At 35.7% G+C, this 26,427-nt stretch overlaps 2 protein-coding genes across 5 annotated transcripts in view; one reads left to right on the forward strand and one right to left on the reverse strand.

Annotated features, from left to right (window-relative positions):
* Positions 1–23,805, forward strand: part of Ggamma30A (guanine nucleotide-binding protein subunit gamma-e) — a 224,381-nt gene extending 200,576 nt beyond the window's left edge. For 3 of the 4 annotated variants that reach the window (XM_089086683.1, XM_089086684.1, XM_089086682.1), the window contains exons 2-3: positions 10,806–10,948; positions 23,629–23,805. In XM_089086683.1, the coding sequence (XP_088942809.1) occupies positions 10,836–10,948; positions 23,629–23,734 (219 nt within the window). In that variant the 5' untranslated portion in view covers positions 10,806–10,835 and the 3' untranslated portion in view covers positions 23,735–23,805. Of the gene's footprint in view, positions 1–2,749; positions 2,774–10,805; positions 10,949–23,628 lie in introns of those variants that run through there. The other variant, XM_089086681.1, reaches the window with a different exon arrangement.
* A 1,061-nt stretch (positions 23,806–24,866) lies between these two features.
* The window catches only part of LOC148954666 (eukaryotic translation initiation factor 3 subunit B-like), a 68,045-nt gene continuing 66,484 nt past the window's right edge, over positions 24,867–26,427 (reverse strand). Inside the window, exon 9 of the mRNA XM_089086455.1 lies at positions 24,867–25,205. Coding sequence (XP_088942581.1) covers positions 25,117–25,205 — 89 coding nt within the window. The 3' untranslated portion in view covers positions 24,867–25,116. The remainder of the gene's footprint in view (positions 25,206–26,427) is intronic.

The following is a 26,427-nucleotide window of genomic DNA, read 5'->3' on the forward strand; positions in this document are numbered from 1 at the left end:
ATGTTTTCAAAGTAAACCTGTTTCATCAATAAGAAAAAAAACGGTTTGGACGCATATGTCCATTTCTCCTTGGACGATAAAACTATGCAAGTGCTTTGTCAAGTATAACTCACGAAAATATTCTTAATTTTTGTCAACTTTTCAACTTTTTGGCATCCCTACTTTCAATAAAAAAAAAATCAAGGTACTACCACTTAAATATAATAACTCCCTTTAAAACCCCCCTCTCTGGATACCATCTTGGTAGGATACCATCTCTGCTTTAAATAATAAAAAAAAATAATTAACTTATTGGCACCCCTGCTTTCAAAAAAAAATCGAGGTATTATCATTTAAGTATGATACCCCCCCCCCCCTCTGGATACCACCTTGATAGGATAACGTCTCTGCTTTAAATAAAAAAAATAATTAACTTTTTTGCATCCCGGCTTTCATTAAAAAAAAATTAGGTATTATCATTTAAAAAATTATAGCCCTCTGTCCCCCCTTATAGGCATTAATTTCCGATTTTTTTATGAAGCAAATTTTTGGATTAGGTTCCGTTTAAATATTTAATTCACCAACCTTGTAAATAACTTATGCTGTAGCTCACTTTTGTCTCAATATAATGGTTTTTTTTTTGGGGGGGGGGGGGTAAAATTGTTTCAGAAAGAAGATTGTATTTTCTGTCAGGCGTTCAACAATTGAGTATTAAACATTAAGAAAATCTTATCTAAAAACAGCAAAAAAAAATAATCTGCAAACTTACAATTCAGCTGTAGAAACAATCTGTCAGCTGTCAATTTCAAAATCCAACTGAAGGCTGAAGCTGTATAGTAGTGGACGCGTTTTAGAATTCTAATAAGCTTGAAAGTAAAATTTTTTACAACGAATGATGTAAGAAACAGCGATTGGGAGACTGCATTAGAAATGACAAGCTCATTTCATAAAGACGATTTTTTTGGTCAACATATGAAGAACTGTGTATATTACAATATTTGCAATTGCATATTGCATCTTTCTGGTTTTTATGCAAAGAAACAAAAGAGACGAAAATTAATGAACAAGAGAGTAGTGAAGAATAATGGTATGCAAAGTAATATTTGGCAGTGAAAGTCACTGGTGATAAATCGCTAGGGGTGGCACCGTGATTACGTGATTTTTGGGGATTCGGGGAACCAAATTTGTTTTTCGGGGTGACGCATAGATTTTTGGGAAAATACCCGAAAATTCGGGAATAGTACAAGCCCTGCTTGATTTCTAATCAGGCAAATGGAAATACTAAACCACACGAGAAGAAAAAGCTCCGACTTTGTGGTTGACGCAATAAAGAGTTGCTGCAAAATTAATTTGAAGTCGACCAAACGCCGCCCCCTTTGCCGACGGTGGCGTGCCTTCGGCACGCCGGCAACTTTCGACCGGAACTCTCGTCGGCGGCGTTCGGTCGATTCGTCGGCGTGGCGCCGGGGTCTAAATACACGGCTTTAGCATTTTACTTTGAAACCGTCGACGACGTTCATTGTTTTTCTCATAGGACAATTTTGAATTTTAATTAATAGCTGAGTAATTACTGAATAGGTTTTTTGCGAAACGGATTTTTTTTCTATTGAACAGGTGTCGCCAAGGGGTAAATTAGCCCCTTGGAAAGGGATGACATAAAGAAGTGTATAATTAGTGGCAACTAAGAAATACTCCCATTTAAATCCTGCTAAAAACAAAGCTACTGGCATAACTTGCCCCCCCCCGTGAGTGCTAATTAAATAGATTTATAGGCTATAAGTTTTAAGATATTTTGTTTTAGTCCGTTTTATCCATAGGCACCCGCAGAAATGTTCCCAAGGGCTGGGCGCGCACTGTTTTTCCGGAGGGAGCATTTTTTGGTTACCAGAAAAACTCAGTGCATTTTTTTACGAATATTATGAAATATTTCACTTTTAGTAATATTTTTGTTTTCAGAGGGCCAAGCCCATTCCCAGGGCCGGATTTTTAGCTTGACCCAAGTGTTTTTCCCAGAAGCGGATTTTGGCCCTTAATTTGACTATTTAATCATTATATATTTCTCTATTACTATTTTATATTATCAATTACTAATTACGTTATCTTGATGTTCAATTACTTTACTATAATATAGCTACAAGACTGTTATTTTAATCATTGTTTAATGGTTTTATTATTAGTATTCAATTATATAATTTATAAATTCAGCTAATTGCTCAATTTTTGTTAATAAGAAATACGATACAAATGTATTAAATTAGCACTACAAAAAAGAAGCAGGTTAAAAAATAAATAACTGCAACATTCCATACAGGTTTGACCGTAGTTACATTTTCTTATTATGTGTTAGCGTGTGTTTCCAAGAACAGTCTTTATAATAAAAGATTGTTTTCTATTCTTTGTTTCGTAATATAGCCTGGACCCATCCAGGCGTGTACAAATGAGCTAATTTAATGGTTTTATTGGATGGATGTGACCGTTTGGATAAAAATGTACCAAAGCCATTTTAAATAATTCTTAAAGGGCATTTAATCAAAAAGTTGAAGATTAAAAAAAGTCGCGTTGTCCTAAATCGTCCAAATAGTTAAGATTTGCTAAGCATATTATAGTGTCCCTTTTTCGTATGAAGTTGAAAATTATTATTCTAGAAAAAATTAGACCACAAGGAAGCTTCAATATAAGGTTTCATAAAAATATTAGCCTTTAATTAGATTTAGAACTTGTAGGACCTCCTTGCGACTTTCACAGAATAATATATTAATCAGTGATTCTTCTTTGCTGGATGAATACATAAGAGGTAGTGCGCATTCATTTTATTTTTGTTGTTGGTGTGTTTTTCATCTTCTTCTTCTTCTACTACACTTCACTTCTTCTGGACGGACAGATAAAGGTTCAAATGGGGAAAAGTCCATTTATTAGACAGGGAAAACAGATGCAATAGTCTGGATATTTCGATGACATATACAGCGATTGTCATCAGCAGAAATACTAAAGCGTTAAAATTAATACTAAAATATTTATACAGAACAATTATAATTCCCGGTTCATTCACTAGATTATTTGAAAAAAACTACGTTTTCTAAAGAGTTAAAGAGGCTGAGTTACAAGGTCGAACCTTAAAACGTACAGGGATTAGGAGGCACAGTTGGGGGGCTGCCGCCCCCAAACCCCCCGCTTTCGCAGCCTTTAAATAAAAAAAAAAAATTTTAAACTGAAAGTAAGGAGCGACATTAAATCTTAAAACGAACAGAAATTATTCCGTATATGAAAGAGGCTGTGCCCTCCTCAACGCCTCGCTCTTTACGCTAAAGTTTGACTTTCTCACAACTCTTTTTTTAAACAATAAAAACTTTAGCGTAAAGAGCGAGGCGTTGAGGAGGGCACAGCCTCTTTCATATACGGAATAATTTCTGTTCGTTTTAAGATTTAATGTCGCTCCTTACTTTCAGTTTAAATCTTTTTTTTTATTTAAAGGCCGCGACAGCGGGGGGCTTGGGGGGCGGCAGCCCCCAACTGTGCCTCCTAATCCCTGTGCGTTTTAAGGTTCGACCTTGTAACTCAGCCTCTTTAACTCTTTAGAAAACGTAGTTTTTTTTCAAATAATTTCTGCACGTTTTTGTACAGTTTATTACTTATTATTGCTTGACTAACTGTTAGCTGATCGTGTCAGGAGTTGAAGTTGGGGGGCTGCCGCCCCCAAACCCCCGCTCTTGAACATTCTTGTGTTAAGGCTTTTAATTCCTGAATACTCAAATCACGTCGTACAGGGTGCCTCCTAATCCCTGTACGTTTTAAGGTTCGAACTTGTGACTCAGCCTCTTTAACAGCCCCCCCAACTGTGCCTCCTAATCCCTGTACGTTTTAAGGGTTGACCTTGTAACTCAGCCTCTTTAACTCTTTAGAAAACGTAGTTTTTTTCAAATAATACACATAAACAGGTAAGACATGCTTTGTTATGAAAATTGACGCGCAGATATTTTCATAACAAAGCATTTCTAACCTGTTTATCTGTATTATTTGAAAAAAACTAAGGTTTTTCGTAAATTTAAATTCGGGGGATAATTTTTTCGGTCTGAAAATATCAAAAGGCCCTAACAGGTCAAATTCTGCTTCGAATGAGTCCTCATTCAACCGGATCCGTTGCCAACTGTGACCTGTAGGCGTGGCTAAGAAAAAAAAAGAAATGCTGATGAACTTTAAGTGGCTATATTTGGTTTTTTGAAAAAAGGGATGGAGTGATCGGATTGAGCTGAAATTTCGACGATAAGCTCCCGGGCCCTAGGAAAGCTTAACCTCTAAATTTCAGCCCAATCAGACAACGTTAAAGGGGGGCTGTGGTAGGAGGGTCCAAACTTCCGGCCCAGTTTACCCCATGAAGATAAAGTCGGAGGAGGATGAAATTTTGCAAGTTTCTTAGTTTGAGCTTGGGCTACAAAATGCGATTACCGCCGTCTCTCTGCGACCTCTAGGACCTGAAATCGCTTAACATTGTGGTGGGTCGCCTCTTTATAGAGGCACAAGTGTGCCTCCTTGATTTGTCTGAGAGTTCAATAACCTGAATTAAGGTATTACTTCGAAAATTCACTTCTTCTTTTATGCTTCAATTCTTCTTCGTCCCCCGTTTTCTTCTTCTTCTTTTATACTTCAATTCTTCTTCGTCCCCCGTTTTCTTCTTCTTCTTTTATACTTCAATTCTTCTTAGTCCCCCGTTTTCTTCTTCTTCTTTTATACTTCAATTCTTCTTCGTCCCCCGTTTTCTTCTTCTTCTTTTATACTTCAATTCTTCTTCGTCCCCCGTTTTCTTCTTCTTCTTTTATACTTCAATTATTCTTCGTCCCCCGTTTTCTTCTTCTTGTTTTATACTTCAATTCTTCTTCGTCCCCCGTTTTCTTCTTCTTCTTTTATACTTCAATTCTTCTTCGTCCCCCGTTTTCTTCTTCTTCTTTTTATACTTCAATTCTTCTTCGTCCCCCGTTTTCTTCTTCTTCTTTTATACTTCAATTCTTCTTCGTCCCCCGTTTTCTTCTTCTTCTTTTATACTTCAATTCTTCTTCGTCCCCCGTTTTCTTCTTCTTCTTTTATACTTCAAGGAAGTCTACCTTGGAAATTCTGAGACTGTGGTTTCAGCCCTTTTTGGAGCAGGGTCTTCTTCCTCGCAGCCCTCGAGGTAAATTTGTGAAGCAAAATGGTTAATAAGTTGGTCTTTGTTCAACTGATCTTCCTCCCGATTCTCTACAACACCTCCTTTAGTGACAAAAAAAGGAGAAAAAAAGCAGACACAACAGGGCTACCTCTGCAGTAATGTGGTCCTCCTTATTATTCAATAGGGGGGACTCTACACCTCCTAATATGATTTTTAACGGTACTTATCGGTTATAGGTTATAGTGAATTTATTGGTTAACACTTATCGGTTATAGTGAATTTTGGTTAATGCTAATGAAATAAAAAAAATTATGATGAAAATATAATACTTTAGTAACAAAATTAAGAAAGAAACACACAGAAAATTATGGAAAGTGGGCCGCCCAGAGCGCAGCATATTAAATATGTAACATAACCTAACCCAACTTAACCCACGTACCCTTTTTTGCTCCTCAACCCAAAAAACCTATTCAGAAATATTGTTCACGAAGTGAGAAACCCCTGTTTACCTAGCGAGCCTAAGGAATTGTCTCGTTAAATAAGTTGCTTGACTATTTTTTGTCTTATGAGTGCGTCACAAATTCTCGAGTTTTTATTATGTAACCGATCAGTACCTTTTCAACAATGGTGATTTCAACTGTATATTTTTCTAATTAACTTTAGTTTTCAAAAATTTCAAGGACCTCTTCGCAAAAATTTATTCTCGTAATTACGATTTATGTTCAGTTGAATCTGGTTAGACTTGCTATTATCAAAATAGCATCGTGTGTGACATGTGAACCGTTAGAAAATTTTATTAAAAATTCATTTTTTAGTTTCTGCTATCACGGATCGTGGATCACTCTTTACTAGGTTCACATGCTTTTGCAACCATGACGTCACCAAGAAATTAATACGTCTGTGTACTGTCTAGGCCTCAGGTTACTTTTTACTGTGATGAGTTGCTAATAGCTGGAGTCATAATGAGTATTAATAAAGTATTGACAAGTTTTAATAATTATTTAACTTTATTTTATTAGTAAATAAAATATTTTAGCAAATATATTTGATAAGTAAAGTATATTTGATAAATAGACAAAATAAATAATAAATAAATATAAGTATGTTGAATAAATTAAGTATTAATTATTAGTAATAAATTATTAATAACGGAATTCATTAACAATTGGAAAGCACTAATTTTGTAGCAACATCAACAATGAGTTAGATGCATTCCAAGAGGCCAATATGTTTTTGGACAACTTACTTGGCCCAGAACTTCTAAAGGAATTCCCTAGTATCCCTAGGGACTTCTAAGGGAATTCCCTAGTCTCCAGAGCTTCCTAGTCTAGAATTCGCATGCTTTTGATTAAAATCTATTCACATGAGGATTGATTATTACCATGATTTAAGTTGTTTTGCTGCCTTCCGGGCAATTTCTCTTAACAAAACTTGCGTTACCGAGGGATACCAAAAATTATCAGCTAAAACGCAATGATGGTATAAACGGTGAAAATTACAGCCAGCGAAAAAAAGTGAAAAAGTAGCCTCATCGAGACCTCTGCTCGACCGTCCTTAATGCAAGATTAAGAATAAAAATAAAAAAAAATCGATAAAAGTTCACAGGACAAAACAAATATCCACAGACAAGGCCGTATCCAAGGGGGAGTGGATCAGGGTTTGAAACCCCACCCCCTGCAAAATTGTTGTCCGATTCGTAAAAATGTACCAAAAATGAACAAAAAATTTTTTTTGAACTGTTTTCTAAAGTCTTATTTTGAAACTCCCGAGCTTAAATCCAGGATACGCCCGTGTCCATAGGACAACCTATTTGTTTTATCATTTGTTTTTAAAGTTTAATTTTTGTCCATGGCTGATAATATTTCTCACAGTTAGTCAACATCTTCAGAGATAGGCTGGTCCAGTAATCTATGTTGATTTTTTTTTTCAAGCTTAAATTTTCTCGAATTTGGGCTAGCAGCTTGCTCACTCGGGACTCAAAGGCATCTAAGGTCACAGTAGTATTTTTTTTCATTCTAATACCCATGGAACCCCCCCCCCCCCAAAAAAAAAAAATAGATGACATGACAGCCTCTCTCTATATATGAAGTAGAGCGACCATTGATACTTCTTAGCAAAAATTTGAGTTTAATTCTTTGACTTTAAATTTTTAGATCTTGGGAGAGGCATTATATGGAGGTAATTCATCAACGGAGATGTGTTCTCTATTTTCAACATACCTTTAATTGTCTTTCTTAAATTAACAGTTATAGTAAGTAATGATTCAACTGGTAACCTGTATGGTATTTGTAACTGGTAACTGGTAAACTGTACAACTATCATGTAATATACATCACTCTTCCCATTTTCTCGATCATCGAAATCGGTGATTTTTATCCTCGTTTAAAGGTACCTTTAAATTTTGTGGGTACCAAAATTAGCAGGCTGCTACCCAAACTTTGGATTCAAAGAGGCGTAACCCGGGTACTGAAGAACCGATTTTAGTTTTACTGCATCTCCTATACATGGGTTCCCACAAGGAGGAAGAGGGGGGCAGGTATTTTTCACAGTCAGAAAAAAGAAACAAAATAAAATTGAGTATTGAAAAGTAGTTCCTTTAATTTCGATAATGCATTTGATGTCTTTTTTAACCTTCGGCCTCTATTATGTTTTTTGTTTTTTTTTATCCATAGGTCATATGTTTCAATTTGGTTCTTGTTAATTCATTTTCTTATTGACTTATTATTCCATGCCTTTCCTTTTTTCTTTTTTTCATAGTCTGTCATATCTCTTTCTCCCCTTTTCTTAACTTTCAGATTAACTTTGCACATAAGACTGCTTAGCGGGTGTCTTTGCCCAAATATGTGTACTTCTCTTAATGTATGTATGGGCAGGTTTATTTATTTTTTTTTTTTTTTTTTTAGCAGATAATCATGGATTGTATCTTTTTTTTCATTAAGTGCGTATAAGCAGCGAAATTTTTAATTCTTGAAGAATATGATAGCTTCTAGCAAAAAGAATAATTCCAAGCCCTTGTTCCCCTGAAGAACTTTTTGCTATATTGACAAAAACTAACCGTCTTCATGAGATGAAGGGTAATAACTGATAATTATCTATTAAAGTCTCATAATAACCAATATTTTATTTAACTTTTATTATTTAACATAATAGTGAAGACGACTTAAAATGCAAAGTAGAGTGAACTTGCATAGTCTAAGCTTATTGAGATTCGGGGTTAAATTACATATATCTATGCATTGGAAGCCGAGAGTGAGTCTTGCCCCAAAACTGGTCTTCAAGCTTCCCCTAGAAAATTTCCTTCTCCAAAAAAAGGTTGATGGGGTCCTTGGGTCCCACTAAGAAATCATTATTACAAAATGTGGGTCTTCTATGCTCATACCTGGGTCATCATTTGGGTTCTTTATACGAAGAAAATAAAAAATTGTACGTAATTTTCTCACTTTTTGAGGAAGGGGTATGGCTGCATCCAGCGTGAACTTACATGACAATATATCTCTGGTCGTGGTTCATCTCTCATAGGATGGTTTTAACAATGTTTACGCTTCAAAAACCACACGAACGTCGACGCATAATAGACAATTATTTGTTTGAACAAATCTCCTTTTGTATTGTCTCCTCTCCCAAGCAAATGTTGTTAGCACTTTTGAGTCCCACTAAAAAAAAAAAAGAAAAAAAAGTGCAAAAATCTAGGATATAGTTAGGATATAATCTGTTTTTGATGTTTTTTTGTTTTTCCAGGGCAGAGGGGGAGGGGGTCCTCAGAATTTTCTCGACTTAAGCTCCGCTAATAGCATCCTTGCATTGCATAATATCCTCTATGATAATTTACCTCTCATCACGTCAAAACTCAAAGATGTCATGGATGAATCATGTAAATAGCAGTACTAAGAAGGCGCATATATCGTTGCGTAATATAGTTATAATTCGGCGATTCGGTTTTAGCCATTTTTCACTATTGAATTTTTATAAACTGTACATTCTGAGTATTTTAGAGTATGCTTGTGCTCTGTTGCATCCGGGGCTAAGTAAAGAGCGAAAAAATGACCTTGAGAATGTACAGAAAAGAGATACCCGTGTGATATTAGGTTCGGAATTCACGAATTATGATGAAAGCCTTAAAATCCTAGGCTTAGAAAGACTTGATGCCAGGCGCAACCAGCTTACAATGGCCTTTGGACAGAAGCTTTTGGAGTGAAGCAAGCAACGAGGCTTGCTCCCTGAATCGGCACGGACAGGGTATAAAGCAAGGCACCAGAACAAACTGGAGCCTTGTAAGCCCGTGGTTATCGACCGATACAGAATGTCTTTTCGACAATATTTTGTGTCTAATTAATTTGTGTCAAATTGACAAGGAAGTGCGAATAATTAAATTATATTAAGTGTCTCATTTAATTCATGTTATCTGACATAATAAATTCGTATCGTATGTACAATAGATTCTAATTAGTCTGAAGCATCATTTAGGTAAAATCTGCTTTCCTGTGCCCCGGGTCCCGCTAAGAAAGCGTTTGTGTAAATCCTGCAAACGAAAAAAAATTATGTGTAATGTATATCTCCCTTTTTTCGGGGGGGGGGGGGGAGATGTCTAAAAAAATTTCTTCTCAAGCTCCAATACTTGTGTGCTTGCGTCTCTTTATTTGATAATCTATCTCTATTGATATCCTATCTCTTATAAAATGATGTTTGAAAATGTCCACACACAAAAGACCATAACAATGTTCACACATAATAGAACACACTTAGTGTGAACGGTCTTAATAAGCAAAAGGTCTTAATAGCAAAATATGATCTTTGCAAGTGATCTTGAGTTGCACTAAGAAAACGTTTGCACAAATCCAGAATCTGTAAAACATTTCTATATGTGATGTTGTTGTTTTTTTTTGGGGGGGGGGGGATTGGAGCCCCATCTCCAGAAGTTTTCCTCCTTAAGCTCCACCACTAGGCTGGTTGCAGCCCATGCTACGTTATATGATAATCTATTTATAATCATGTCCTATCTCTTGTAAGATGATTTCAAAAATGTCCACGCATAATAAATCATAACAATACACAATATGCATATTATAATCTAATTAGTCTGAACCATGTTCTTTGCAAAATTTGCTCTCACGAGCAAATTTTGCAAATACCTTTGCGTCTTACTAAGAAAACGTCTTTATAAAACCAAATTATAATAAAAACTATCTATAGGTGTTTTTTTATTTTTTGGGGGGAGGAGGAGGGGGCCGTATATATGGATGTTTTCCTCCTAAAGCTCTACTGCTAGGTGAGCAACGTCCCTTGAAGTCGTCTCTGAACCATGTTCTTAGCAAAATCTGCTCTTATCAGCAAATTTTGCAAATACTCTTGGGTCCCATTAAGAAAATGTATGTATAAATACAATACAAAATAAAAAATATCTATATGTATTTCATATTTTTTTTTGGGGGGGGGGGAGCGGGGCCGGATGTCCAGAAGTTTTCCTCCTCAAGCTCAACTACTAGTCTGGCTACGTCCCTTTATGATCTTAAATGATAGTCTAACTCCGATCACGTTCTATCTCTTATAAGATGATTTCTAAAATTGCCCGTGAATAATAAATCAAGAAACTGTCCACGCATAATAGACCATAACAAGGGATTTGGCTGTTTCCCCGGGATCAATACACTAGCAAGGTAAATCGAATAATGGGTGGAGCTACTTCCAGGACTATATATAGAAAAGAAACCATCTGATCATGGATTCTACAATACTAGCACAAATGGATAAGGATATGCTAAAGAAACAAATCGAGAATATGAAGTACCAGGCTTCCATGGAAAGATGGCCACTATCAAAATCCATACAAGCGTAAGTGTTTTTTGGCTTTTCTTAAAGTTGTGTTGAAAATTTCATTTGGTTTGGTTTATTACCCCTGTCAATGGCCCTATGTGGCCTGAAGCTCGACTCAGTTGAAGAGTTGGCCGTAATAATAGTACAAACTACGTAAATGAAAATATAAAATATACAAATATATATATATATATATATATATATATATATATATATATATATATATATATATATATATATATATATATATATATATATATATATATATATATATATATATATATATATATATATATATATATATATATATATATAAAACAATAGATAATATATTTTAAAAATTACAGTGAAAAATAAAACATAACTTTTAACAATAAGAAAGGTCCAAATATTTTTACTTCACGTCCGGAAGCCTGTATCAGTGGAAAAAAATTTTATACAAAACTAAAGTAAATAAAACAGAATATATAAATATGTACCAGCCCAAAATTGGGGCTACTGAGAAAAAAACATGTTAAGAAAACAATTCTTACATCGCAATATGCAGACAAATTGTAGTTAACAAATTTTAAAAGCGATTCTATTATAAATCATCCCCCTCCCCCCTTGATGTGACAACATATAGCCCAAATTATATATCTCCCACACATTTTGCATTGCGTCACTCTTGTTTCAACGAATGTACTTGTAAGCTGAATCAACGCTTACAAAATCAAGTAATGGAAAAACACAGGAAATATACAATTTGAGATTTGTATTCGCAAAATGGGAGGGGGTATTAGGGGTAAAGTATAGTGGAATTGCTTTCAAAATTCTTTAACTTCAATTATTCTGCATATTGTGAAGTAAGAATTGTTTTCTTAACATGTTTTTTTTTCTATTTTTCCTGTTTTATTCTTTCTATCTTTGCATCTTTGATGTTTCCCAATTCTAGGCTTATACTTATAAATTAAAGACAGAAACCAAAACAAAAACACAGATGAAAAACAAGACAAAACTCACATATTAATAATATCCAATATTAATTATAATATCTAATTATTAATAATTAATTATTAATATTATTAATATTAATTATTATTATTAATATTAATTATTAATATTAATTATAATCATTATTAATAATATCTAATATGACAACTATCCGTCACTGCAAATAGCACAAAAATCAAATAAAGTCAGGATATATGCTGCCTTTCTGGTAACTTGTATCACTGTAATGTAAAAACAGAGACAAGGTTCTTTTAATGAAATTAGCAAAAAAATAGTATATTTATCTAAAGAATTTACCCATACCCCATGTTTAAACTAACGTAATTACATCTATTCTTTTTGTTTTATTTTTTGCCTTTTATTTATATGTTATGTTTAATTTAGTTTAGTAGTTTTGTATATTTTTTTCCATTGATAAAGGCTTCCGGACGTGAAGTCGAAATATTCGGATCTCTTATTTTTAAAGTTTTTTTTAATATTATACCTGTTTTTTTTTATATATATTTTGATTTGTTTAATTTGTAAATGGAAAGGTAGTGTGATCTAAGAAATTATTTATTAATAATAGTAGTTTAGTAATAATAATAATTTAGTAATAAAATTAATGATAATGATCGTCACTGTCTTGCCTAAAGGTTATATCTGACTTCTAATACAATTGCAAAAACCATTTGCAAAGTTGTAAAAGGGCTGATCAACAGGGCGATGCATATCCTCTGTAGTGTAAAATTGTCAGATGCGCCCTTTAATGTCATATACGCTTATTGTAATGAACGGGCATTATAAACAGAGATGTAATTTAAAATTGTCCTTAATACACCAGGAAATCTCCTGTTGAGAGAATTGAAATTAGAGACACTTGAATTCTTGTCCCATATATTTCCATATTCCGTTAATTTTATGGGGGGGGGTGGTACCAGCCAGTGCCGTTCAAAATAAGGGAGACCAGCCCTGGGTGCCGTGCCTCAGGGATCAATGAATTGATTTGCTAGTTCACATTTTTTTAGGGGTGGGGGTGTTTAAGTTAATTAAGTGTCGAGGACACCAGAGGCCCTGATACTGGACACCCCTAAAATCAAGCAACTAACCATAAATGATTTCCTAAGCCTAATTGTAATGTAAATGGCTGAATAGCCTTCTATAAATTTAACGTCGAGAAATTATGTAAATATATGTAAGAAGCGATGATGTCTAAATATCTGTTTTTTTACAACTACTTTTAAAAAATCTTTACACATATTCAAATTGTAATGATTTGAATAAGTTTATATTTACTACAAAACGAAAAAAAAACAACAAATACGCACAAATGAGTGGATGCGGACAATGAACTCTCACAACGAATCGTATCAAAATCTATTGCTGATTGGCATCCGTCTTTTGCGCTGAGCACGCAAAACTTGTCCAAGAAGAATTAGTATTCAAGCCTAGACACAGAAAAAAAAATCTCCTGAAAACTGGGAGCAAACTATTATTTTAAATTGTCATGAAAATTCTAAACCCGCTATCAAACCCACAATAATTTTGAACTGGGAAAGTCGGATTTGGGGTTTTCGAGGCCAATAAATCAAATATAAGCACTGCTTTTTTAACGACTATTTTGGGAAATTTTATTTAAATGCTGTTTTTTATAGATATATTGTGAATGAGCAGTGACAAGACAAATATAGTATTTCTTTTTCGCGCAAATCACTTAAGGGGATTCGATACCTTAAAGGATCACCCTATCTTGTCGATTACAGGCTTTTATAGTTTGTGTGTCCAAACTATTTAGAATTGATTGGGTGGTCTTCCCTGAACTTATAGAGCTTGGATTTGAAAAAGACTTTAACTTCTAATCGTTCTCCCAATTTTCCAACCCCCCCCCCCTTCCGTGGAAACTTTTTACCACAAATCCGAACACGCTTCAAATAGCCCCCGGATAATTTCCCTGGAACATATCCAAATCCGAAATTGAGTTGGTAAAGAGAAAATAAAACAAATAAAAAGAATTTCGTATAGGAATTCTGTCAAATCCCCCCAGCGTAAAATTTCCCCTGGACCCCCCCCCCCCCCGGAAATTTTCCTCTCCGCAGAAAATTATCCCAGTAGAAAATGCCCCCGACAGAAAATTCACCTCCCCTTCAAAAATATCTGAATGCTCCAAATTTACTCCAAATAGATCCAAATTTTCTTTTTAAAGTTCAGGAAATGGCAATCCCTAAAAATATTCTAGTATACCTACTTGGAAAAATTAAAGATCAGCTCAAAGGAATCATCATTTGAATAATTTGAGAGCTTTGGGAGTTCCCTCTTTTTCTAACCGTCTTGATTGAAAGCCTTGCCCACACAGGATGCATATTATTATACTGTATGTACATTGAATACCCTAGGCAGCTCTTTGCTTAACAATTAGCAAGAGACTATGCATTTTCTTTATTTTAAAAATAAAGAGAATTATTTTATAATTTTTTAATGACGGATGCCTACTGTTAGCTTTTCGAACTGTTAACTCGTTTAAGATGTCCTACAAATTTTTACAAAAAAATTCTTTGGGGTTGCTCTCTGGTGCTGAGAAATTTGCTAATGAGCTTTTTGTCTTTGAGACGGTCAACCAACGCTAAGGGTCGTAAAATGATTTTTAAGATACCCAATCCCCTTGAACACAAAACTATATTCCTAACTTTGAGATAAGTGTTGAGGAGTTGCCTACTCTATGTCACCTTGTATACATCCTGAAACGTACGGTAGGTTGTTCCACCAAGCGTGGTAGACCTCTGCTATGCCGCACCTTTTTGCACTACCCGTGACACATTCCTGCCGAGTTTCGCGGGTGGTTACACATGTTTTGAAAGTGAGCCAGCCTTTTACAAAGGTAAAGTTTAAGAATTACCCTCTGAAAAGGGGTTAACGCTGCCGAAGGCTGTATCCAGAGGAATTAAGGGATTTGACCCCCCCCCCCCTGAAAAAAATCTTAAAAAATAAAATATATTTTTCCCGAATTCAAAGCAACCAAACAAACAACTAAATGAAAAACAAACATTTTACGCCAAATCTGTGGGTAATCAAAAAATTCTGGTAGCAAACTTTACACCATTATTTTTTGAAAAATTAGCAGCGTCAGATCAAGTAAATAATAGTGGAGTTAATTCTCCTATTAAAAAGAAAACCAAATTATTATTATTATCGGGAAACTCGCCTAACTGAACCAGGGCTCAGACCACAAAGACCCATTGCCAGTGGCGCCAATTCATAGATATTAAAGAGCAGGCAAAATCTCTTTAAAAAATAGAAGTCTGTAGTGGAGGGTGGGGAGGGGGGGGGGACAAACTTGAGTGGGGGGAACTCCAGTTTCCTCAACCGCGATCGCCAGCTTTTCTTGGATTATGCTATCCAGAATGGTGAAAATCATTAGTTTGTTTAGGATAGTTTGGAATTGTTTTTAATCGTGCATAATTTTTCACGTGACAATTTAATTTTTAATATGAAAATGTTGTTTTTATGGTGCAAAAAGACAACACATCTTTCCCAAAGAAAATTACTTCGTGCGTTCATTTAACAGCCCCTTTCAATGATAGTGGTTTTTTGAAAGAAAGACATTTCTGGGATAATCGTGCACTCTAATAAATGCACGACTTCTAAACAACATCTGGGACTATTGTTATTTAAGAAACTTATAAAGCTAAATCCTTTTAAGGGCAATTTTCTGACAAATTTTGACTTCAGTTCAATATTCAGCTCATCAAAATGGAACATATCACAGTCTAATATGAGCATCAAAGACAGCTCCAGGTGGCAGATTCTGTAAATCCAGAACACTGATTTGCAAATTCAATTTTAATGGAGGTTTGTTTGACAGTCCCACCTTGGCAGTTTGAAGATTGGGGACCACCAGCTTAGAAGAACTGGCATAGTTTTAAAGCACGGAAGATGTTCTTGAAGTTTTTGACAAATTCTGAAATTATTACAGATCCAGTTGGTGATTCAGCAAATGCGCACCGCTATTATGCAAATTCGATTGAAGATTGTTGTTCACCAGTTCCACCTTGGCAGTTTGAAATTTGGAGACCACCAGCGCAGAAAAACTGGCATGGTTTTAGAGTAAGGAAACGTTCTTGAAGTTTCTGATAATTTTTTAAATTCCTACATATCCAGTTGGTCGATTCTGCAAATCCGCACCACCAATATGCAAATTCAGTTGAAGATTGTTGTTTACCAGTTTCACCTTGGAAGTTTGAAGTTTGGAGACCAACAGCGTAGAAGAACTGACATGGTTTTGAATCACGGGACACGTTCTGGAAGCTTTTGACAATTTTTGAAATTCTTACAGATCCAGCTGGCAGATTATGCAAATTCGCAACGCCAATCTGCAAAATTCAATTGAAGATTGCTGTTTACCAGTTCCGCCGTGGCAGTTTGAAGACTGGAGACCACCAGCGTAGAAGAACCGACATGGTTTTAAAGCACGGGAAACGTACTTGAAGCTTTTGACAATTTTTTTAAATTCTTACAGATCCAGTTGGTAGTTTATGCAAATTTGCAACGCTAATATGCAAATTCAATTGAAGATTGTTGTTCACCAGTTCCACCTTGGCACTTTGAAATTTGAAGACCACCAGCGCAGAAAAACTGGCATGGTTTTAGAGTAAGGAAACGTTCTTGAAGTTTCTGACAATTTTTTAAATTCTTACATATCCAGTTGGCCGATTCTGCAAATCCGCACTACCAATATGCAAATTCATTTGAAGATTGTTGTTTACCAGTTTCACCTGGGAAGTTTGAAGTTTGGAGACCAACAGCGTAGAAGAACTGACATGGTTTTGAATCACGGGACACGTTCTTGAAGCTTTTGACAATTTTTGAAATTCATACAGATCCAGCTGGCAGATTATGCAAATTCGCAACGCTAATCTGCAAATTCAATTGAAGATTGCTGTTTACCAGTTCCGCCTTGGCAGTTTGAAGACTGGAGACCACCAGCGTAGAAGAACCGACATGGTTTTAAAGCACGGGTAACGTACTTGGAGCTTTTGACAATTTTTTTAATTCTTACAGATCCAGTTGGTAGTTTATGCAAATTCGCAACGCTAATCTGCAAATTCAATTGAAGATTGCTGTTTACCAGTTCTGCCTTGGCAATTTGAAGACTGGAGATCACCAGCGCAGAAGAACTTACATGGTTTTAAAGCACGGGAAACGTTCTTGAAGATTTTAACAATTTTTGAAATTCTTACATATCCAGTTGGAAGATTCTGCGAATCCACAACGTTGATATGCAAATTCGATTCCAATTGAAGATTGTTTACCAGTTCTAATTTGGCAGTTCGAAGATTATAGACTACCAGTGCAGAAAAACCAGCATAGCTTTTAAAGCACGGAAGACTTTCTGAAAATTCTGAAAATCCTCAACGCTAGTCTGTAAATTTAATTTCAATTTAAGTTTTATTTACCAGTTCTACCTTGGTAGTTTGAAGATTGGAGACCACCAGCATGGCTTTAAAGCATGGGAGACGTGCTATAAGTTTTTTGACTATTCCCAAAATTCTTAAAAATTGAGCGCCGCCTTCAAAATTCATTTATTTTATTTGTTTGCCTTCAGACATACGCTTTGATGATTGTTAAACACGCCAATCAATTCCAATTATTTTATAAAAAAAAACTGAAAAGATCAGAAGACCAAGTAAAGTTTCGAAAGGAAAGGTTAAACTGGACAATTCTTAACAGTGGAATTGATTCACTAAAATTCAGGGCTGGAGGGAGACAAAATGCATTTTTCAGTATCTAGGGTCTGGAGGAGGGCTAAGTGTTTTTTTCAAATGATTAAATATTTAGGTCAAATTTCCAATATCAGTTTTCCAATCCATCATGACAAGCTATTATTGTAAAATATAAGAAATATATTTACTTATCATTTACCATTACGCATGTACTTACCATTATTGTTTTTGCTAACAAGTGACTTAGATTTTGGATACCAAGTGACACTTTAATGTTCTTCTTAAACGCTATATGAAAGCATTTTGGGTCCTATCATAGTCAGTGGCATATATTCCCGAAGATGTAAGGGGCCAGAGCGTATTTTTCAAAATCTGCTGAGGGTAAGTTTCTCGTTTTTTCAATAGACATTAAAAAGTATATTTTTCAATGAAAATACCCACCAAAAGTTATTCTTCAAAATTGAGGGGAGAGGAAACAAAGGGGTTAAATGCCCACCAATTGACGCCGCTGGTCATAGGGTGACTATTGTTTGATGGTGCGTTTATGTAAATGTTACGGCCTATCTAAATAATTGGCTATTATTTATAATGACCAGACAATCTAAAAAGTGCCCAATTGAATGTGACAAAGTGATAGATTATTTCCGAAGATGTAAAGGGCCAAAGTGTAATTATAATCTGATCTAATTACAGTATAATTATAAAAAATAATTAGATTGTCTGGCCATTGTGAATAATGCAGGAACTCGAGTTGGGAACTTGAGAAATAATTTTGTTCAGATTTTTCTACATAAATGATTCTCGTAATTCTCTGCATAATATCAGAGCCGTCCTAGGGGATCATGGTGCCTGTGGAAAAATTAATTACAGAGCCCCCTCCCGACTCAAATATAAACATAAAAAGCCAAATCAAAGCGAAAAATTAACGCCCCCTCCCGACCACAACGCCCCGGGGAGTTCTCCCTCCTTTGAGTGGCTCCGCATAATGTATAGTTTGTCTAGCATAACATGAGCCAGATTCTAATGATTTCCATCATTTTTCTTTAGAAAAGGAAAATTGCGTACACTACAGCCGACAATTTCTGAGTCAAAAGCGTACTTAATAATTGTATAGAATTAGCGTTTTATTTGTTTTTTTTAAAGATTAAAAAGAAAACGAAATTTATGTTAATCCATATTGTTAAAAGGATACATTAGTGAAAGCATTCAAAGCTACTTTTTTCTTCATTGGCTGAGTCGTCTCACTTAACTATTCTTTTTCATAACTTCCAAGCCGTGTTCCAAAAAGTTCCAAGCCGTGTTCCGTGTTCCAATAGCAATATACTTTGCGTCCTCCCAATACCGATGTACGTCTTCCATCTTTTCAAACGTGTGTGTCCTTGTCTCATAAGCAGCCAAATTTTGATCAACGTCATTGGAACTTGGAGAGGTTATCGTTGTGTCTTCCACGCTTGCGTGTTTATTCGCATACACCGTATGATACGCGTGGCCAAACTGAACTAAGCCAGCAAAACACAAGTTGTCCAAGTCACGACGGATTGAAACCAAATATCAAACAGTTCGTGGTAACGAACTGTAAATAAGGAGCGACCGGGCTCAAAAGTAACCGAAATGGGATTTTGATACCAATAGATACATCAAAAGAATCAGATTTTAATGCTGATTTCAAATATATAAGTTTCATGAAGTTTAGTCTTACCCATCAAAAGTTACGCAATTATTTGCCTGATTTTCGAAAAAAGGGGGGAACACCACCTGGAAGCTATAGAAGCTTAATGAAAATCACACCATCAGATTCAGCGTACCAGAAAACCTTACTGCAGAGGTTTCAAGCTCCAATCAGCAAAAATATGGAATTTTATATTTTTGTTTACCCAGAAGAAAGATCACGGATGCGTGTTTATTTATTTTTTGTCCCAGGGATGATCGTATCGACCTAGTGGTCCTAGAATATCGTGGGAGGGCTAATTCGAACGGAAATTAAAAGTTCTAGTGCCCTTTTTAAGTGATAAAATATAGAGGGTAACTAGGCCCCCTCCCACGCTCATTTTTCCCGAAAGTCACCTGATCAAAATTTTGAGATCGCCATTTTGTTCAGCATGGTCGAAAATATAATAAATATTTTTTTTGGATGACTTAATCCTCCCAAAAAGGGGGGAACACCCCCTAAAAGTTATGGAACCTTAATGGAAATCATACCATCAGACCGATCAGACACCATCAGGCCTCGACCGAGTCCGATGATTTTGAATTAAAGTTATCAAGTATTTTCCAGTAGATTGAATAGGTTGCATCAATTTTCTGCTTTTTTTTTCACAAGGAAGATTTTCCATGTGGAGGTAAGTTTCAAGGGAGGAAACTTTTCACGGGAAATTTTACACTGGGGGAATTTGCCAGAATTCCAATACAAAATTCTTTTTATGTGTCTTGCTTTCATTTTGCCGACTCACTTTTACGCGCGGACATGTTAAAGGTAATTGTGTGGGGTAAAATATCACCAAGATTGAATTATCTAGAAAATATTTCTGTAAGGAGGAGGGATCTTTATGTGGAGGTGGAGCCAGATTTCCTGGCATTATTTCAAAAACGGTCAGAAATTAAATATAAAAAAAAGTTTTTTTTAAAAAAGTTTTTGAACTGAAAGTAAAGAGCAACATCAAAACTCAACACGAACAGAAGCTATTACGTATATGATTGGGTTCACCTCCTAGTCAATACCTCACTCGTTAAGCCAAAGATTTTTTAGTACTTTCATAACAGCTATTTATTCTAATTAACGGCCTTTGTGATTAAGGGGTCTGTTGGGGTTCCACCCCTGTTTCTTTTCCTTTCAGATAAATGACCTGTTTTCCTTTTCTTAATTACATTTGCTTATAGTATAATTTCAAAAGACAGGTTTTAAATTCCCGTTACTAAGCGATAGTGGTTTTGCAATAGGTAAGTTTTGAACCAAGTTATATTTTTTTACTTCCTGGTTTGGGAGTCATTGAAAGATAAATCTAAGAGTTAGAATTGGGTTTGAATGGGGATGTAGCTGATTGGCTGGGCCAAGCGGAGGTCCACCCATATGAACAGTGGTGTGTAAAATATTATTTTGTGCGAGTCTGTTTTGACCCCGTTTGGGGAAGGATATGTCTATTGTTATATGTGACCTTTTGGAAAAATACAAGTAAGGTATTTTCTACAAACTGTGTACTATTTTCCGTAACCCAAGGCGGGTACATTTGGCTTTAGAAAGTGGCTATTTGACCACTCGATCGCGTTACCATACCCTGGGACAAGGTATACTGTAAATAGGGTAGTACCAAACCCGATATTTGCAGAACCAGTGTGGTAGACACGGGCATAGCATTATAATTTGCGGCCGGGGCTTTCCCCTCCAATAAGTGGTGACACCCGTATATTACCACGCCAGTGGCGTTGTCCCCTACCAGTATAACACTGGTGGCAAAACACCACGAACAGTGGTGCCAGCAGTAGCTAGCACTACGAACAGGGTCATTTTTAAAGAATTGGAACAAAATTCGAACTTTAGCGTAGAGTGAGGTGGTATTGAATAGGGGGCGAACCCCCTAATAAATGCATTAAAAATATATGAATATAGAAGTTCGTTACGTAAGTTAAATCGTAAGTTTTGTATATTTATTGCTAATAAAAACGTTCGTAAATAAAATTAAACAACTTTCGAGAAAGCCATTTAACCAAATAAAAGTAAAATTAGTATGCGAATTTCATTATAATTATTCATGTACGGTGAGCCAAAATCAAAGCTGCATTAATTCAAAAACGTCAGAAACAAGTTTTCTTAACTGAAAGTAAGGAGTGACATTAAAACTTAAAACGAACAGAAATTATTCCATATATGAAAGGGGCTGTCCGCTCCTCAACGCCTCGCTCTTTACGCTAAAGTTTTATTCTGTCACACAACTTTATTTTTTTAAACAATAAAAATCTTTAGCGTAACGAGCGTGGCGTTGAGGAGGGGAAAGCCCCTTTGATATACGGAATAATTTCTGTTCGTTTTAAGTTCTAATGTTGCTCATTACTTTCAGTTAAAAAAACTTGTTTTTTTTTGTTTCATTTTGTGTTTCTCTCCTTAAAGCACCGAGCTCAAAAGAAGTTTGTTCTAATGCCTTTCTTATATCAGGGTGTTCTTTAGTTACTCCCTTTTTGCAAATAAATTCCGCAAGAGTCTGGCAGCCTGAACCACATAATGGAAAAAAGTAGAGACAGATTTCACCTTAAGTTCAAGTTCTGCCAACAAGCTCCAGAGCGCTGATTTACACATCAATCCGTTTTTAAGGTTTAATCGTTATTCATGATTAACGATTTCACGCCGAAGATAATGAGATTTTAAGACAACACTTTGACTTTTTATAAGCTTTAGCAGAAATTCAAGAGGACATTGTTTAGTAGCAGAAATAGATCTGGCGTCAACATGAGCACCTAAGTTCTTTATTATTCTTTTATTACAGCTTTGGTATACTTCATGCACCGTTTCTGTAATTACAACGTCGTCTGTCATTGATTCTGCTACTACGATGTTCTCTTAGGGCAGCTGTTCCGATGACTTAAAATTCCGCTCTTCAAAACACTCAACTTTCAAATTCCCATGGATTGGGATTTCATTTGCTCCAGTCTTCTCTTTCAAACAAGAATTCGTAACTTCTTCCATTGGTTGTATACTGCACATAGGAGGAGGCACAGGAGTACTTCATAAGTCGAAGCGTGCGAAGCCGAAGGAACTAGTTTTATGGGGGCCTGTTCTGTATCCTTCACAGGGGCAATGTATTTGGCCACTCAATGTTTCTTTTTCTGATTGGTTACACAGGTGGCTCCAGTTCGGGTTCCAGTTCGGACCGAGTAAAACTCGATTTCGCTGCCTTTGACTGGCAACCAACACTAAGGAACCACCCCCATTTTCGATAGGTTTCTTCATTTGATATCGTTCTAAATTCCAGGGTGACATCTCTGTGAGTAAAATATTCTTTACAAGAACCACGGTTGCCAATTACTTTGTCGTCAATTGATTTAGATAGATAAACATCCAGAATATGAGTCGGCTCATACGGCCAGTCTTCCTCCTCGTCCACGGACTTAAACCTGTCATAAATAAATACTTGTGGTCTTGATGCTGGGGAACGTATCTGCATACTGCACCTGCATATCGCATATCTGCATGGACGATGAATCCCTACATGTTTCCCAAATATGATCAAGTTTCTTCTGATAGTGGGATTCTTCCAAAGCATGTGTCTTTTATCTCTAATCTAGTTACCAGACGAGTCCACAAAGCGAACGTGGTGATGCCATCTAAACCTTCTAAAGCAACTTTGTCTAATACAATATCATGAAACTGCGTCATTTTATACTGTCTGTTTCAATATTTTCAAATTTAAGTTTTGAATTACAAGCCATAAGGATTCGCTGAAATGAAGGGATTTTCATTTACTACATTCCTGTTCCTTATTTCAATTGCACGGGTTGAATTTTCTTGAGCTTAATTTCTAATTCGTCAACAAAATGTCTTCGTTGCCACTATTAAGACACTTTTGTTTGACGCTACGAAATGATATATGACGCTATGAACTTCTTACTTCGCCATTTTTCGTCCATCAGTACAAATTAACTTGTGCAGAATAATATTTTGGAAAAAGTAATATCTTGAAACGTTCACAAAATAGATAATCTCAAAAGTAATTTCCGAAAACTCTTCAAGGAATGATGTCATGCTTTTTATTGAATCATTACTTCTGCTTCAATTTACTACCCAGCCTCAATTTCGTGGGAACAATTGCGGGGGGATTCAAAGTGCTTGCCGGTAAAGATCTATGACCTGAGCAAAGATGAAAGTTACGAGGGCTGAATGAATGAACTTACCTTCTGACCAACAGGAAGGTCGAAGTGAACGAAGTGAGGGCTATGTTGTTGGGGGCCTCTGTCCTGTGTAAGGACAAAATTAACTTTTTGGCTTTACATTTTCTCCATAACTTATTCTTTGTTTTTTAGGTTGAGAGACTTCATAGAAGAAAACGAAAAGACAGATCCCTTAATTCATGCAGTTGACAAGAAAAACAACCCTTGGGCAGAAAAGGGGAAATGTGTAATGATGTAAATCCTTTATGTCTGTGAATATGTATCTCAAGAGTCAAGTTCATAATAAAAAGTGTCTTTTCCTTTTATAAATTACTTATTACTTGCCTTAGTTAGGTAAAGCACCAACAGTTGACCTAGATTCAAGGGTATAGCCAGGAGTCAAAGGAATTAACGACAATACCAGAGCTTCCAGATTCCTGTTTTTATCAGGATTAAATGGTAGCCGTACTGAGGATTAGAGTCGCACAAAAAATTTCAATCTGTGTGTTTAGAAGGCTCAAATTGAAGCAATTGGGTATGCATTCCCTTCTCTCCACAATTTCGCCTATTTTAAGAATCCTGTACATCTTTCAATGCATTATCGTCCAGAAACAGTCCCCAGGACAATAATTTCAATCTGTATACTTAGATTGCTGTACATAGGGTCAAATGTGTATGTTTAGAATATTCTGTACATATTCCAACTTGATGTTGTCGTCCCGGAATTACTTAAGAAATAGTCCCAAATGATTAAATTTTAATTTTTAAATGTCATTAAAATTGGAGCGTGGCAATTATATAAATAAAAAGAAAAAAAGGAGAAAAAACTAAGTATATACTTTACAAATTACATTTGAGTAAAACTTCAAAAACTGTAGTTCTAGGCCAGTTTTTATATTTTTCTTAAGAAATCCTCTGAATTTATATTAAGATCCAAAAAGCGTATTTTCGGGCCAAAAACTTTCGATATTTTTTAGGACGTCCTCCAGATCTATTTTGACTACAACCACATGGACAGGGAGGGAGAGAGAGAGGGGGAGGGGATGGCAGAGTATCCAGAGCGTGTATTTCATAATTTATAACATATTTGAAATAGATAAGCCAAATGCTACATATAATATAAGCCAAAACTATAACTAAAAAAAGAAAACAAAGAAAAACAACAAGCAGAAATACAACATCATGGTTTATTCAACTCTCTCGTTGTAATTTCTGTTTCTTTTAAGTTTGACCATTTTTTTTTTATTTTCTCATTTTAAATTTTCTGATTATGTGAACATTTCTGCTCGAATCCAATTTTATAATATGCTGCCATCTGTAAAACAAAAAGACTAGTGTAAAGAGGAGTATCTAAATACAACAAATAAACCTAAATAAAATAAGATGTAAAATTTGGATGAAAAACTTTATTCCATGAAATAAGTTTCAATACATCATCTAACATCCAAGTGACCAATCTATAGGGCACATGATAATATTCTCCAAACCTCAATTTCCACTTTGACTCCATAGTGGATAAGCAAAATGGAAACCAAAATTCAGCAAAAACTCACAATTTATCAATTCACCGAAAACAAAAACGAGGCACAAATGGGTAGTAAGATGTACCTCGTTATGGTAATACTCAAGGAAATTTATGGTTTACTCTCGAATTATTGTTTCCTCTGACTTGATAAGATACTCAAATGTTTCTTCTTCTATATCCTCTTCGCGTGGTATGTCTGTGTCACCTGAAAAATAAACCAAAATAAATACCAAGTAACGGCCAGATTAGAATAATAGGGGTAATGACAGACAAGTGAAACGTGCTGCAAAGTATTCGGACGCGTCCTTTCATGACGTCTATGGTAATAATGGACGCCACGGTAATGAAAGTCAAGTGAAAACGTGCTGCACGGCGCTACAAAAGGCTGAGCAAGATATATTAATTGCTTTTCAAAGGAATTGTCTAACAGTTTTAGTTTCTTATTTGATTGACTGTATATCAAAGGATAAGCTGTGTAAAAAAATATGGTTCAATTCCAGTTTCTAGGACTATATTGAAAGATATATTGAGAAGATTAGTCACAAGAAAACAAAAATATACCAAAAAAATTTCACAGGATTTTCCTAAGGACAGTTACAAGCACACGTTTGACTGATTGTATATCAAACAATAGGCTGTGCAAAGTTGTGGTTACCTTTCTAGGAGTATATTGGAAGATAGGTTAAGAAGATTAATATTTTACGAAGGAGGCCACCAAAGATTATGCTTTTAGACCATCCGTCCAGGGCCAAACAAAAAGCAGATCCTCTCCAAGTACGCTAGGAAAATGTCACCAGAACGCAAAAAAAAAAAAAAAAAAAAAAAAAAAAAAAAAAAAAAAAAAAAAAAAAAGAATTTTCTAAGGACAGTTACAAGCACACGTTTGACTGATGACTGATTGTATATCAAACAATAGGCTGTGCAAAAATTTGGTTAACTTTTAGGGCTACATTGAAAGATAGGTTAAGAAGATTAACATTTTACGGATGAATGAGACCACCAAAGATTTTGCTTTTCGGTCATTCATCTTGGGCCAAAGTCGCCCCCCAATAGGGTAGGAAGAGGTAAAAGTAAGTCAGTATAAGTATGACAGCACAAGACCTTCAAGGTCCAAACCGGCGGTGCTTATCTTCGCTTCGTGGCCCTTCAGCCAGGAAGTGCAATGGGGGGTTGGGGGCCAGTCATCCTTGCTTTCGCACACCCTTCCTGTTTATCTTCCCCATATTTCTCCAGGTACCCATTTAGAGCTGGGCCGACTCTGACTGAGCTTACAGAGCCACGTCCAGAACCCCGTCCCAAACCAAATAACCAGCCACGCCAGGAATCAAACCCATTCCCCTCGCACAAATGATTCCCGACACAGAAATAGCCAAGAAGAGGTCGCAAGAATAGATTAAAGGAAAATGGAACTTCATGGGAGGGGGTAC

Source organism: Artemia sp. Qi Xiang Cuo, chromosome 3 (assembly GCF_049724085.1).
Source record: "Artemia sp. Qi Xiang Cuo chromosome 3, ASM4972408v1, whole genome shotgun sequence".
NCBI classification, from domain to species: domain Eukaryota; kingdom Metazoa; phylum Arthropoda; class Branchiopoda; order Anostraca; family Artemiidae; genus Artemia; species Artemia sp. Qi Xiang Cuo.